At 56.6% G+C, this 14,780-nt stretch overlaps 1 protein-coding gene across 1 annotated transcript; it reads left to right on the top strand.

The window, feature by feature from the left end:
* Window positions 1–108: 108 nt before the first annotated feature.
* On the top strand, window positions 109–8,790 carry NCDN (neurochondrin). Its single transcript, XM_080802846.1, has 7 exons — window positions 109–545; window positions 1,423–1,563; window positions 2,639–3,607; window positions 4,399–4,640; window positions 5,220–5,444; window positions 5,824–5,966; window positions 7,256–8,790. The coding sequence occupies exons 1-7, from the start codon at window positions 513–515 to the stop codon at window positions 7,690–7,692; spliced, it is 2,190 nt and encodes a 729-aa protein (XP_080658972.1). The 5' UTR covers window positions 109–512; the 3' UTR covers window positions 7,693–8,790.
* Window positions 8,791–14,780: the final 5,990 nt, after the last annotated feature.

Below are 14,780 nucleotides of genomic sequence, written 5' to 3'. Positions count from 1 at the left end.
ACCCCCTACGGCTTAGCGCCCAGGCGTGCCATTGGCCAGAGCCCGGAGTGAAGCCGCCGCGGATTGGTCGAGAGCGCTGCGGGGGTGGGGGTGGAGCTGCAGCCGCCTGGAGCCGGGAGTGGGCAAAGCGGCGTGAGCAGCGGCCCCAGGCTCCCGGAGCATCGGGCTCGGAGAAGATTTCGCCGCTCCGGGCCACAGCCTGGTGAGCTCAGCCCCCTTCAGGCCCTCCCCTACATCCCAGCCGGGGCCTCGCCGAGCCGGCGCTGATCGATGCCGACACACCCCGGGGACCCTATCGCGACTCCATCGCTCCATATCGCGACATCATCGTGCCCTGTCGAGACTCCATTTTGTCACAGCCCTTTTCAACATATGCCTATATATATATTTTTTTAATTTGCCCTGTCATCTTTGGGGGCTGTCCATGTCGTGATTTTTGCCGTGATCTCTTCGTGACATCACCGCGCCATCGTGAAGTGTGATCTCATCGCCGCCCTGTCGTGACTTCATCAATGTCGTGTTGTGACCTGGCTGCGGCGGGACAGGTGGTGACCGCCAGGAACCCTCTTCCCCTTCTCATCTCCCCATCTCAGCAGCCCTGCTTCGATTATCCGGCTTTTGGATTCTCCGTTGTCCTGGGAGCTACCCGGGACCCCTTCTTGCTTCTCCAGCCCCTGCCGGCATCCACAGGCTGGTAGCGGGGCGGGGAGGGCGAGAAGAGGGAACGCGAAGGGTTAATTCTACCGCTGCTTCTGCTGCTGCCGCTGCCGCTGCTGCTGCTGCAGCTTCTGCCCGAGGGAGGGAAAGGAGAGGAGGCAAGGAGCCTGCGGGGGCGATTGAGAGCCCTGGCTGGAGGGGTGGGGTCCCCAGAGGGGCCTCCAAGCCTTCCCTCGTCAGCACCCTGCATCCTCACTTCTGCTGAAGCTTGTCTCCTGCCTGTTCTGGAGAAGGGAGGAGAAGGGAAACCTAGGATGCCCTTTTCCCTCATGTCAGTCTGAGTCCGGATAATCGAACTTCACCCATGTATGTCTCCATTCCTTCCTGTCTGTCCTCACCTCTCCCTCCTGGTATATGCCTGGGTGGAGGGAGATTAAACCAGGCCTCTGGTGCCAGGGGGCAGCTGAGCAGTGGGGCCAGCCCCCTCCCACTCCTGGGAAATTGGTAAGGAGAGCTGTCCAGCTGAGCAGCAGGATGCATGGCCCTTCCTTCCCGCTTTCTGGAGGTGACCTTGGACCAGGGTCCCTTCTTCATCCCTAAGGACTTGAGGGTCCAGTGCCTTTAAGGGGCTGCCACAAGGGAGGTCAGTCTTGTGCAACCCATCCCTCCTGATCCCTCCCTCTGTGCTAATCCCTCCCTCCATCCTCCACTCCCACCCCCACCCCTCCTCTGCAGAGGGATGCTCAGTCCCTCTTGTGTTCACAGTTGGGCAAGGCGGGCATCATGGCCTCGGATTGCGAGCCAGCTCTGAACCAGGCAGAGAGCCGGAACCCCACCCTGGAGCGCTACCTGGGAGCCCTCCGTGAGGCCAAGAATGACAGCGAGCAGTTTGCAGCCCTGCTGCTAGTAAGGCACTGACTGAAAATTGGGAGATGGGAAGGGCTGGGTGGTTGGGACCCCTTTGAATGGGGACAAAAAGTCCCCAAGGATACATAGGTGATTGCTGGCATTCCTGGAGGCACCAAAGAAGGCCCCAGAAGCCTACCTTTGGACTCTTCTTTGCTCCCCTGAGTATGGGGCCAAAGGGGTGAATGGGGGTGAATAAGACTTGGAGCCCTAGGAGCCTCGGAGGAGGCTGCCTGGGTCTGCTCTCTGGGGCGTCCCGGAGCAGATGGGAGCTGACTCATAGGGTGACAGCAGCAGGTAGTAACTAGTGCAGAGTACTTGAGGGCTGGAGATGATTGCTCTGGGGGTGGAGAGAACAGCAAATCTAGAAGTAACTGGGAAGGGGTCTCAGGGGATGGCCAGGAGGCAGTAGGTAGGTTGAGGGTGAGGATGCTGATTTGGGGCTTAGCCCTGTTGGAGGAACCACGCTGGGGCCAGCAGAGCAGGAGCTGCAGTGCTGGGAAGGGGGGGTTGATGTGTGGGGGGTGAAGGGAGGAGGGAGTACAGTCGCTGCTTGTTTGCCATGGCAACAGGGAGAAGGCTCCAGAGTCAAGGGCTCACACTGCAGCAGAGGAGGTGTTGAGGTGAAATGTAAGGGGAAATGTTTTGACAGGCAGAGTGGCGAGACACAGGAGCCATTTCCCCTGAGAAGGTGGCGGGAATGGATCAGAGGCTTCTCTGGCAGGGGGGAGCAATTAGGGAGAGACCCTAAACCCATGGGAGATTTTAAACAGAGATCGATGCCCAACTCAGGTTGTTGGCATCTAGATTAAATATCAGGAAGAACTTCCCAAATGACCAGGCGATGAAACGGCAGCATGAGTAGTTGAGGAGGCTTGGACCTCCCTTTTGTGGAGGTAATCACAGATGAGGGATCCCAGAGGTCACAACCCAGGAGAGGGAAGGAGCTGGATGAAATGACCTCTGGACCCTCGCATGAGTCCCCTTCCATGACCTAACCTTGCTAATGGTCAGCGCCCCCAGGGGGCAGGGGCAGTCTTCCTTTCATCCCGCTGATAGCACATACCCCCTTTAGGTGACCAAGGCAGTCAAAGCAGGTGACATCGATGCCAAAACTCGGCGGCGGATCTTCGATGCTGTAGGCTTCACCTTCCCCAATCGTCTCCTGACCACCAAGGAGGCACCAGATGGCTGCCCCGACCATGTTCTCCGAGCCCTGGGTGTGGCCCTGCTGGCCTGCTTCTGCAGTGACCCTGAACTGGCCGCCCATCCCCAGGTCCTGAACAAGATCCCCATCCTTAGCACCTTCCTCACTGCCCGGGGGGACCCGGATGATGCTGCTCGCCGTTCCATGATCGATGACACCTACCAGTGCCTGACAGCTGTGGCAGGCACACCCCGTGGGCCCCGGCACCTCATTGCTGGGGGCACCGTGTCCGCCCTGTGTCAAGCATACTTGGGCCACGGCTATGGCTTTGACCAGGCCCTGGCACTTCTAGTGGGGCTGCTGGCGGCTGCGGAGACCCAGTGCTGGAAGGAGGCGGAGCCTGACCTCCTGGCCGTGTTACGGGGCCTCAGTGAAGATTTCCAGAAAGCGGAGGATGCCAGCAAGTTTGAGCTCTGCCAGCTGCTGCCCCTCTTTCTGCCCCCGACAACCGTGCCCTCTGAGTGCCTCCGGGATCTGCAGGCCGGGCTGGCACGCATCCTGGGCAGCAAGCTGAGCTCCTGGCAGCGCAACCCCGCCCTAAAGCTGGCCGCCCGCCTGGCGCACGCCTGCGGCTCCGACTGGATCCCAGTGGGCAACTCCGGGAGCAAGTTCCTGGCCCTGTTGGTGAATCTGGCATGTGTGGAGGTACGGCTGGCACTGGAGGAGACCGGCACAGAAGTGAAAGAGGATGTGGTGACCGCCTGCTACGCCCTCATGGAGTTGGGGATCCAGGAGTGCACCCGCTGTGAGCAGTCGCTGCTCAAGGAGCCACAGAAGGTGCAGCTCGTGAGCATCATGAAGGAGGCCATCGGGGCTGTCATCCACTACCTGCTGCAGGTGAGGGCACAGCAGCCCTGCACAGGGAGCCTAGTGCGGCGGGGGGCCTGGAAGGCAAGGCAAAGGGGGACCTGAATGTATGGCTGGAGTAATGGGGAGAGGGCAAGATGCCACTCTGAGGGCTGATCCTGCAGCACTCCCGGGAGTAGTGTGGCCGAGCCTCCCTCTCCCTCCCCCCTGAGCCTCCACACAAGCACCATACCACACACCATATGTGCACTCACATCACAATACACACACACGCACACACACAACACGGTGACTTCCCACTCACAACCCTCCCCCCAGTACACACGCACACCAAATCGAAGCAGTCTGTTCGGCTCAACGTCTCACATTGTTTCATGCACCTGCACGTACAGACCTGTGCCAGAGCCGGGCAAAGGAGCGGGGCTGCTGGTTCCTGGCCTCTGGAGAGGTTCAGCTAACTCCTCCCAGGTCAGAGCTGCTATAGAGGGAGGGTCTAGTTAGCTTTGGACCTGTGAGTTGTGTTGGAGCCTTGAGGTACTTTAGAGGTGGGGAGGGGGGGTTGAGCCCCAGTAAGTGTGGGGACATGTTGTCTGAAGTCCAGTTCCCCCAGCAGACATGCCCTGAGGGCCTGCTCTGTGCCAGGCCCCTGCTGGGTGCGTCTTTACCGTGTACCAGGTGCTGGGTACACTGGGCTTCCCTCTGAGGGGCTCCCCGGCCAGAATTCCCTTCTAGTTGTGTTATTCCTAGGCTGGCTGGCATGCTGTCCCGGCCGGGGAGGGTCTCTGGTCCTGCTCCATCTCACGGGGGTCCCATGGCAACAGGTGGGGCCAGAGAAGCAGAAGGAGCCCTTTGTGTTTGCTTCGGTGCGGATCCTGGGGGCCTGGCTGGCCGAGGAGACCTCATCCCTGCGCAAGGAGGTCTGCCAGCTGCTGCCCTTCCTTGTGCGCTATGCCAAGACCCTCTACGAGGAGGCCGAGGAGGCGAATGACCTCTCCCAGCAGGTGGCCACCCTGGCCATCTCCCCCACCGCCCCAGGGCCCACCTGGCCGGGGGATGCTCTCCGGTGAGTTTGTAGTTAGAGTCTGTCTAGCCAGACTGTTCTAAAGAAAAGTGTAACAGGGGGACTCCTCCTCCCCCCCACTCCCCCGAACTGCTCTGTGCCAGGCTTCCTGATTGGGGCATGAGATTTTCTTTAGGATTATTTCTGGGTTTTGGGGGGGCTTGTTCACGCAGGACTCCTGCTCAGCCAAGTCTTACTTGCCCGGCCCAGATTTGTCTATAAAGAGAGAACTCGTGCTTATCGAGCAGTTACTACATGCCAGTCATTTTGCTCTACCCTTTACCAAAACAATCATTCGGTCCACACAGCAGATCTATGACAAGTCTCATCCGCGTGTTCAGGATGAGCAAACCGAGACTCAGGGTTAAAGTAACTGGCCCACACATGCACCACAAGGCAGAGCCCAAGTTTGAGCCCAGGCCTGTGAAGGACCACAGCGTATGTATGTTCTTTGCGGGACCTACAAAGCTGGGTCCTTCTCCCCTGCTTTCATTTCTCTCAGGCGGGATGCCCCAAAAGAGGGACTCCTTGTGCCTTCATCGGTCCCCACCCCTTACACGTCTGTTCCTTCCACGCCCCTAGGCTCCTTCTGCCCGGCTGGTGCCACCTGACTGTCGAAGATGGGCCCCGGGAGATCCTGATCAAGGAGGGAGCCCCCTCACTTCTCTGCAAGTATTTCTTGCAGCAGTGGGAGCTCACATCCCCGGGCCATGATACCTCAGTGCTGCCTGACAGCGTGGAGATCGGCCTACAGACCTGCTGTCACATCTTCCTCAACCTCGTGGTCACCGCACCGGGGCTGATCAAGTGAGGCCGGGGAGGAGGTGGGAGGAAGCAAGGGGGGCTGCTCAGACTCACCTCGGATCTCCATCTCGACTTTGCTTCCCTGTGCCCGTGGGTTCCTGTTACAGTTAGAATGAAAGGCTCTCAGAATAGACAGAGACACCCCACGTGAGGATTTGGCATGTCCAGAAGCCCTCTGGGCCTGTCTTTCTGCTCCAGCCGTGACCCGTCTCTGCTCCCCAGAGGTCATGAATGGCCCCAAAGTTAACTCTTGACCCTGCTGCCTCATTTCTTGCCAAATCCTGCCTGGTGAAACTGGGAACCCAGAATCCCAGGTTTTCCTGGGCCTTGGTCTAGCTCCACCAACCACTCCTCCCCCATCTTTCCCTCCCTTTCTCCCCAGGCGAGATGCCTGCTTCACATCTCTCATGAACACCCTGATGACGTCGCTGCCCTCACTGGTGCAGCAGCACGGGAGATTGCTTCTGGCTGCCAATGTGGCCACCCTGGGCCTTCTCATGGCCCGGCTCCTCAGCACCTCTCCAGGTAAGCTGTGGGGACCCAGTCCTAAAGGGTAGGGGCAAAGGACCTGGTGGACCTGTTGTCTTTTGGGCATAAGTCCCCATTTGCAAGGAACGGTTTGAACAAAATTTTCCAGTCGAGAGGCAGTCTCTGAAGTGTGTCTCCATCCCCCACCCTACCCCACCCTTCTTCCCCAAATGATAACATTCTCTTCCTTCTGAAGACTTTTAAGGCAAGGTCTGGTGGGTGTAAGAACAGGCCTGCTCGAAGGCACAGGCATAAGCACCTGGAATTCCCAGCAGCCCAAGGAGTCTGAATCCAGTGTTTTCAAGGTGGAGCCTCCCCCACCCAGGCCTTGAGTCAGAAAGCTTATTCCTCCCATTGAGGTTTTTCTCTGCTCAACACCTCACCTCCCTCGTGACAGGCTTCAGCACTTTGGTGCTCCTCTGCACAGACCTCCGCAACCCTGCCTCCCCCTGGCTATGTGCAGGGGGAGGGACATCCCCTCCCGCCCCTGCCAGCCCTCTGTGTCTCCCACTTTGGCCGTGGGTGTCTGCTTGGGTCCCTCTGTCCCCGCCTGTTCCCTGTGCCCCATCTGTCAGGTTGGAGGAGCTGAGCAGATGCCCGGGAACAGGGCGTAATGAGCCTGTACCCTCAGCTGCCTCTCTGTTCCCTGTGTGGGGATCCCAGCAGGGTCCCCCAGCATTGGGAAGGGAACATGTCCTAGTGGACCCTGAGCCGCCCCTGTGCTCTAGCCCCGTGCTCCCTCAGTCCCAGGCTGCCTCATCTCAGCCCCTGAGTAGAGCCCCAGTGCTGTTCACTCACAAGTGCCACCGGGTTGGATTGACAGCCTCCCTGAGAGGGTCTGCAGTACAGGGGTGAGCCCCACTGCGTGGCAGGTAAGCCAAGCCCTGGGGCCCCCCCTCTGGCGCCCTCTTCTGGCCCAAAAATCAATTGGCGTGAGTGCCGTCACCCGGAGCTCTCTAGGCCCAGAGGTTCTCCCATCACTACCCCGGCTACAGGAAGGCCTGACCCTGAGCTTGAGTGTACCAAGATTATTACATTTAATTCTCACAACGGATTGCTAAGATTAGCACTGTTGGCCCCGTTTCACAAGTAAGGAAATGAGAGCCAGGAAAGTGGATTAGCCAAGGTCACGCAGTGGAGTCGAGGGTAGGGCTTGAGCCCAGGCAGGCTGATGGCAGGCCACACTTGGGCTCCTGGAGTGTGTCCGCCACGAGAGGGGAAAGTAAGGATCTGGGCAAGCAGCCGGCCCGCCGGCCTCATGCGCCCTCCACCCCCTTGCCTTCCAGCTCTCCAGGGAACGCCAGCCTCCCGAGGTTTCTTCGCAGCCGCCATCCTCTTCCTGTCACAGTCCCACGTGGCGCGGGCCACGCCGGGCTCGGACCAGGCAGTGCTGGTCCTGTCCCCCGACTACGAGGGCATCTGGGCCGACCTGCAGGAGCTCTGGTTCCTGGGCATGCAGGCCTTCACGGGCTGCGTGCCCCTGCTGCCCTGGCTGGCCCCCGCCGCCCTGCGCTCCCGCTGGCCACAGGAGCTGCTCCAGCTGCTCGCCAGCGTCAGTCCCAACTCCGTCAAGCCCGAGATGGTCGCCGCTTATCAGGGCGTCCTGGTGGAGCTGGCACGGGCCAACCGGCTGTGCCGGGAGGCCATGAGGCTGCAGGCGGGTGAGGAGACGGCCAGCCACTACCGCATGGCCGCCCTGGAGCAGTGCCTGTCGGAGCCCTGAGCGGGTATCCGCTGGGGACAGACCCGGGGGTGGGCAGCGAGGGAAGGAGAGAGGAGGCATCTTCCCTGAAGCTCCCAGACTGGACCCCCTTCCCCAAACTCCTCCCCCAAACATCCCAGCTTTCTGGCTTTTCTGAGGGCAAGGGCACAGTGCCCACCCCTCAAGTGTAAGGAACTGCATCCCGCCCCCCTCCCCCGGGTCCCCAAGGGGGCAGGGATTGGCTTGGAAATCAATGTGGCTGTCCCTGCCAGGCCGGGGAAGGTTGGAGCAGCCCCCAGGGAAGGGCAGGGGGGGCACTGGTTGTCATTGTGCCCTCTGTCAGGCTCCTCCACAGGAGGGAGGCCCCAGGGTGGTATAGGGCTGGCAGGAGCTGGCTGCCTCAGCCCATGTACCCTGCCGGCCAGGGCGTGGGCTCCCTTAGGCTGTGGTGTCCCCTCTAGCCTCCCAGGTCCACGTCCTTCAAATTGGCCATTTGGCTCTTGCCCTCAGCCCCTTGGGCAGAGAGCAGACTCAGGCCACTGACATCGCAGTTCTTCCTATCAAATTCAATGACCCAGGATCTGAACTGCCCCATCCTTCCAGGGAATCCTGGGGCAGACAGGCCTGGCATGGGGGTATGGAAACCTCCTTCCACCTGAGCTTCCTTGAGGGGACCCAGGAGTCCTTAGGCCCTGGCCTCTAAGCTTTTGTGTCATGTTGCAGCAGAGTGACAATGGGGGTTGAGGGTTTATTTATTTTGCCTGTCCTTATCCCTGCTTGGACACCTGAGCATCTAATCCCTGTCCCCCTCGTGCCATCTGGCTTGGCTGGAGCCAGGAACAGGAGGGACACTTACCCAGAATCCGCATGTTTCCTTAGTGGTTGCCCCCCATCGCCATCGTGGTGCCTGGCTTTAATTCCCACCCCTGCTTAGGATTCCTCTCTGCAGAGAGACGCGACTTGCGGCTCCAGCAGGGACTACCTTTCTTATGAACCCCGGGGGACCTTCCCCCAAACCTCATCCCTTGCTTCTCTCTGCCCTTCCCTCCCCAGTGTGTTCTGTGATCTCCAAGTTCAAAGCTGTGCACATGCGGACACTCAATAAATGTTCATTGGTGACCGGCTGGTCCTTGTGTGGTCTGTCCTGCACCTTCTCCCTTCTAGACTCCAGCAGCTCACAACTACCATTGCTGAGCCCAGGCCCTGCCACACATACTTCCACAGGTGTTCTCTCTTTGAGCCTGCCCCAGAATCCTGTGACACAGGCATTATCCTGATTTTACAGGTGAAGACCCTTTGGCATGGGTAGGTGGTTGGCTCAAGGTGGTGCGCCAGTAAGTGTCAGAGCCAAGACCGGGCCGGCCTCTGACTCCTTAGCCCACTCCCGGCACCTGTAGAGTAGGATGGCAAACTGGTGCCGAGGGGGCCCAGTCTAGTGGGGCTTTGGGGCTCTCGTGTACAAATGAAGTGCTGACATGAAGGGCCACCAAGTAGTAGTGCCACATCTTCCAGTTTTTAAAGACAAGTCAGAAACCCTCATTTTTATGCAAACTCTGATTTTGGAATGTTGATAATTATTTTTTTTAACAAAATCACTGCTGCCCCAACAATACCTCCAGGCCAAAATGGCTTTTAGGCAACCAGCTATTCACCTCTTTTTTTTCTTTTTTCAGATTATTTATTTGACAGCACAAGCAGGGGTAGTGGCAGAGGGAGAGGCTGTGGGGCTCAATCCCAGGACCCTAGGATCATGACCTCGGCTGAAGGCAGACACTTAACCGACTAAGCCACCCAGGTTGCCCTGTTCAGCTCTGTCCTATGCCACATGAGAAGTGGGGGAAGGGGACTGAGAGCTTCAGCAGGAGGCGGGAGCCAAGCACCTACTGCTTCACCAGGCCTGAGCCAAAGCTGTCAGACTGGAGCCAGACCAGCACACAGCCCACACTAGGCAGACATCTCTACCTAGGCCCTCAAGCCAACAAGCATTCACTAAGCATGTCTCACGTGTCTCTCTGTGGTGGGCTATGCATAGAGGAACATTATTTATTAGATGTACAGAAAGTCATGTTCTTATCATGGATTCCCTGTGGAAAATATGAAAAGACAGACCCTGCCATCAAGCAGCTTAAAATCTAGAGAGGAAACAGACGAGGCATGAGACACTACAGGTATAATCAGTTGCTTCTCTGGGGGTCTGAGCGAAGTATGGCTGGAGCATGAGGAGCCCCTCAGCCTGGCTGAGTAAGTCTGAGAAAGCTCAGGAAGCAGTTGCTGAGACCTGGGGGTGAGGAGAGACTTGCCAGGTAGACAAGCAGAGGAACAGGAGGTATAAAGGCACATGAGCTTTAACCGCAAGTAGCTCGTTGTTGCTACAATAGAGAGTGTGAAGTGGGATGAGATTGGACCAGTGGGCATGGACCAGATCTTCCAAGTCCTGGCATGCCATGCTCAGAAGCTTAAACGTGTGATCATGCTGAGATTTTTTTTAACAGACTATGATCCAGTTTGCATTTTTAAAGATGACTGGCTGCAAGGGGGACAACTGAGGCAGGGAACTCAGAGAGGAAGTACTAAGTCTGAACTAAAAGCCTGCAGCGGCGAAGATGGAGAAAATATAGGTAGGAGTTAGTTAATAGGGCTTGGTGATTAACTGGAAGTGAAGAGGGATAAAAAGCCCTCCTGGATACCTGATCTGGGCCACTAATTGGATAATGGGGCCATTCACTGTCACCGGGAACACTGGGAAACAGGTTAATGCAAAATATAAACTCAATATGGTAAATGGTGAGTTTGTGCTGCGTGTGGAACATACAGGCATCAGTTGCTTTCTGCAGTCTGGAGCTCAGAGCGGTCTGGACAAGCAACAGATTCGGGAGTTGGCAGTGTAGAGTCTTAAAGTCATGGGAGTGACCGAGATCATCTAGGGAAGTAGTAAGAGAAGGGAAGGGCCCAGAGCAAGTGGCCACCTATGGTCCCAGCTCTCGAAATACTCTCCCTCCTGAGATGGAGGAGCCAAACCCTGCAGAAAGGCTTATAACAGAAGGCAGACTGAGCTCTGTACTTGAGTGAGGGATGGTCAGAGAGTTCTGGGCTCCTGAATGGGGAGAGGGGCTAGGCTAACTTTGTAACAAGACCAAGCTTGCGTTTGGTAATTGAGGTGCGAGAAAGGGCGACCTGAGCTGCAGTTGTGAGATAGAACCACCAGGTGGCACCTCAGCATCTCCTTGTGCCAGATGCTCCCCCACTCCGCAAACACCCAACCAGGCCCAGAGCAGATTGCCAAAGGCGGGGAGGAGGGTGGCTGTGTCAATAAAGGAGGCAGGCCTGAGTTTTTTCTTAACATCGAATCCAAATGCAAGCTTGCTTTTTGAAAATAGAGGGAAAATTTCGAGACCGGGAGAAAAGCAATATGCAAAGAATGCCAAACGGGAATCTAGGATGTCTAAACGTGAGGACCTATGGGTCAATACATGTCCTGTGTTCACATGTGCATGTATGTTTCCCAAGAGTGTCTCTAGGTATGTCATATGCCCCACGTGCCCAGGAAAGTCTGCATGTGTAGCCCCGTGCGCATCCCAGGCCTCCACGTGTGCACGCCTGTCCCAGAGAGAGGGTAAGCAGCAATGCCCACCTCCATGCCTCAGAAAGTGAGGGGTCCCTTGGCCCTGAAAGAGAAGAGCAACAGAGTCTGTGGCCATAAGACCCTGTAGGTTTTAGAAGCCCTCAAAGCAGTCGCAGATCATGAACACCCATCTCCCCAGTAGCCACAAGGAAAAACATTTATCAGATGATCTCCTCAGAGTATACATGGTTTCTCTGTCTACCTACCCGGGGTCATGCTCACATGGAAGCTTCCCAAAAAGACCCCTCAGTCAGCTGAGGAATTCACAAACTCATGCATTCATCATTTTTTTAATAAGTTTCCACTGAGCACCTGCCATGCTCCCAAGCCAGTGCAGGACACATTCTCTGTCTCTCCTTGCATCTTCTTACGGAATACTTCGCGAGGCAGAAAGGAAGAACCAGTTGCAGCTGGAATGCTGGTTAGAGTGCTGACACTTTTTTTCCTGAAGATGGGCCATGAGGAGCCTCCGGAGAGTTTTCAGCAGGAAGGTTACAGGGTTCCCTCCCTCTTACCGCTAAGTAGAATGGGAAGTGCGTCATCAGGGTACTGAATGAAGGCAGGAGACCAGCTAGGGGGTTGTTGTCATGGTCTAGACAGTAGTTTTCAAACCTCACTGAGCTTCTGAGTCATCTGATGAGTATTGAAACAGACTTCCAGTCCCCACATTCAGCGTCCTCCGGGGTGAGGTCCAAGGAGTGGCACTTGTAACAAGGTTGTGGAGTCTGTAGGTGATACTGGCCCAGGAAACACACTTCAAGAACCAATGGTCTGTGAGAAAGACTATGGGACCCTAAAGGGCTGACGGGGTGGGGAGAGATGTGTAAGGGTTAGAAATGACAACACTCCATGACAACTGGTTTACAAAGGTGAAGGGAAGGCCAGAGTCTGGCATGACTCTGTTTTCCATTTGAGGGACGGGGGTACCATGTACGGAGCCCAGAGAAGAAGCAGGTTGGGGTGGGTGGCGGGGTTGGAGGGGATGTCGAGTTCACTTGTGGACTTGGAAAGTTTCAGATGGCTGCAACGAGATGCCTGAAGGAAAAACCTCCCTGGCAATTGCATCTGTGGGTCTGAATATTTAGGGAGGGACGCAGACTGGATACAACAAAGTTGAGCGATAACAGCTGACTAGCAGTCACTAAAGTCTTAAGGAATGAACTCACTTACTCGTGAAGAGTGCAGACAGGAAGAAAAGGCTGAAGCTTCAACCCTGAGGAAGAATAACCAACATGAAGGATGTGGCTGAACGATGAGCTAGAAAAGTATGCTGAGGAGAGTCAGGGTAGAAAGGAGAACCAGGCAAGAAGGGAGTGTCTCAAGCTGCAGCAGGGTAGAGTGAGAAAATCCACAAAAGCCACTGGACAGGCAGCCTGTCCTGTCATTCTCGCCTTCCCCAGCCAGAATCCTGCTGGAGAGAGAAAGGGATCCCCAGAGCTGGGCACGGGCAGTGCTGGCCTTGCCACTCCTGGACTTCCCCCAAAGGGTCCACCAACCTGCGTGCCATGTACTAACCCACATACACCTGTCCTAGAGCGTCACTTCTGAATTTGAGAATGGAGGAGAAGGGGTCTCGTCATCACACATCCGCATATCCAGACACACACAAACACACTCCGGACCTCTGGCCTGTCCTGGGCACAGAGGCGGCAGCTCTGCCCAGCTCTGCTTCTTTCCCCACCCTAGCTAGTGGTTCCAGCCTCCAGAAATTTCTTAGTGATGTTGCTGCTTCCAGCCTCCTCCCTTCCCCATGGTCCCCCAGACTGAGGTGACTCAGACCTGAGTTCTGCCCCTGCCACGTGCCTCTGGGATACCCCACTCAAGTCCCCTCCACATACATTCCACGGGTCAATCCCCCTCTCTTCTTAATCTACCTCTGCGTCTCCATCTTTCTTTTCTCATCATCCGCTTCACCAGAAAGGGGCCTCAGAAAACATCCAGTCCTCTCTGAGCCACCCTGCTTTGTTGCCACTGTTGTTGAAGTTGCAGGAACTGAGGTCAGAGGCGTGGAGGGACTCGCCCAGGGGCACAGGTTTGTCAGAGTGAGAACTACATCTGTAGGCACCTGAGGGGTAGGCGGTACAGCACGGGAGAGACGCGGGAGGCAGACCACCCTGGTTCTGCCACTTCTCTGGCTGCTGGCTGCTCCACGACGACGACGTTGGCCAAATCCATTCACCTATCTCCCCCTGCCACATCTTCCTCACCAGAGAGCATGACGGTGAAGCAACCCAGTACTCACCAGGTACTTAACACAGAACACCACACACTCTGTAATAAGTACTTGCTGTGATTATTTCAGAATTCTATGTTTTTTTGTCTGAGCATCTTCTCGCCTTTTTTTTTTTAAACATCTTCCTTCTGCTTTTTAAATTCCTATTCTTCTTAGTATTCCTCTCATTCCCTTTCTTTAATCCTTGATCCTGCTTCTGGGGCGGGGGGCAGAAGAGGAGAGGGTTGGGTTTTGAGAGAAAGGTGGAGTGACTGAAGGGACGGGAATGTCCTTGGGAGACAGCCAAGCCTGCCATGGTAACCCACAAACACACAGCCTGCACATGTCAGGGTGCCGACTGCACACCATCCACGTGGGGCACTTACATATATCTTCACCCAACAGTCTCTGGGGGGTGTGTGTGTGTGTGTTTGTGTGTGTGTGAGAGAGAGAGACAGACAGACAGACCTCCACTCAGTCATCCCAGGCTCTCCTGGCTTCAGAAACATCTGGAGCCCTTTTCTGGTGGAACCCTTGCCCAACCCCCAACTGGACAACCCTCTCTGTTGGTGTGTCCAGCTTCCTCAGACCCGAGCTTGGCACTGGGAGTTATCAGCCCTCGGAGAAGGCTGAGTGAAGTGGGCACCTTTAGAGGGTCTTTGATCCAGAAACATTCAGAAAGACTGTGATGGTCCTCTATGTGTGTATGGCATGTACACACATCACACGCTGACACACGTGTGAACATGAGCCAGTGGGCTTGGGTCTGCAGCTCACGAACTCCTTCTACATTGACGATGGCCCCATCCACAGTCCTGTGAGGGGGTCAGTGAAAGGACTGATACCCATTTTACAGACTAGGAAGCTGAGGATGAGAAAGAGTTGTGCCTTGCTCAAAGGCAAATAAAGGCGGTAGACCTGAGATTCAAAACCACCATCCCCACATCCTAGCCTCCAATCCTTCTCTGTTTCACCGCAGCTGGAGCTTTGAGCCCAGAAGGCGGCTCAGACCAGTGGGGGTTGGATTCACGCCCCGCTACCCACCCCACGGGGTCGCGCCAATGCCACGCCTCCCCTTGAACTGTCGCTGGGGAGAAGGGAGAAAGCGGCCACAGCGTGTCTCTTTAATGCGCGCCCCGGAGGCCCAGCGCGCCCCCGCCACTATAACTGGAGTGCATGGAGCGGGCTGCGCTCAGAGGAAGGAGGGCGGGCGCTGGGCACCCGTTGACCGACTTTTCCAAGTGCGATCTGCGCCCGTCCGGCCCACGTCCCGCC

The sequence above is a fragment of the Martes martes genome (assembly GCF_963455335.1).
Source record: "Martes martes genome assembly, chromosome: 4".
NCBI lineage: Eukaryota > Metazoa > Chordata > Mammalia > Carnivora > Mustelidae > Martes > Martes martes.
This window is presented reverse-complemented; position numbering and strand designations above follow the sequence as displayed.

Excerpts from the sequence above, each read along its gene's own strand:
- NCDN (XM_080802846.1), top strand. The coding sequence starts at position 513 with ATGTCGTGTTGTGACCTGGCTGCGGCGGGACAG. Across the intron at positions 5,445-5,823 it reads ACCGCACCGGGGCTGATCAA|GCGAGATGCCTGCTTCACAT; the intron begins GTGAGGCCGGGG and ends CTTTCTCCCCAG. Across the intron at positions 5,967-7,255 it reads GCTCCTCAGCACCTCTCCAG|CTCTCCAGGGAACGCCAGCC; the intron begins GTAAGCTGTGGG and ends CTTGCCTTCCAG.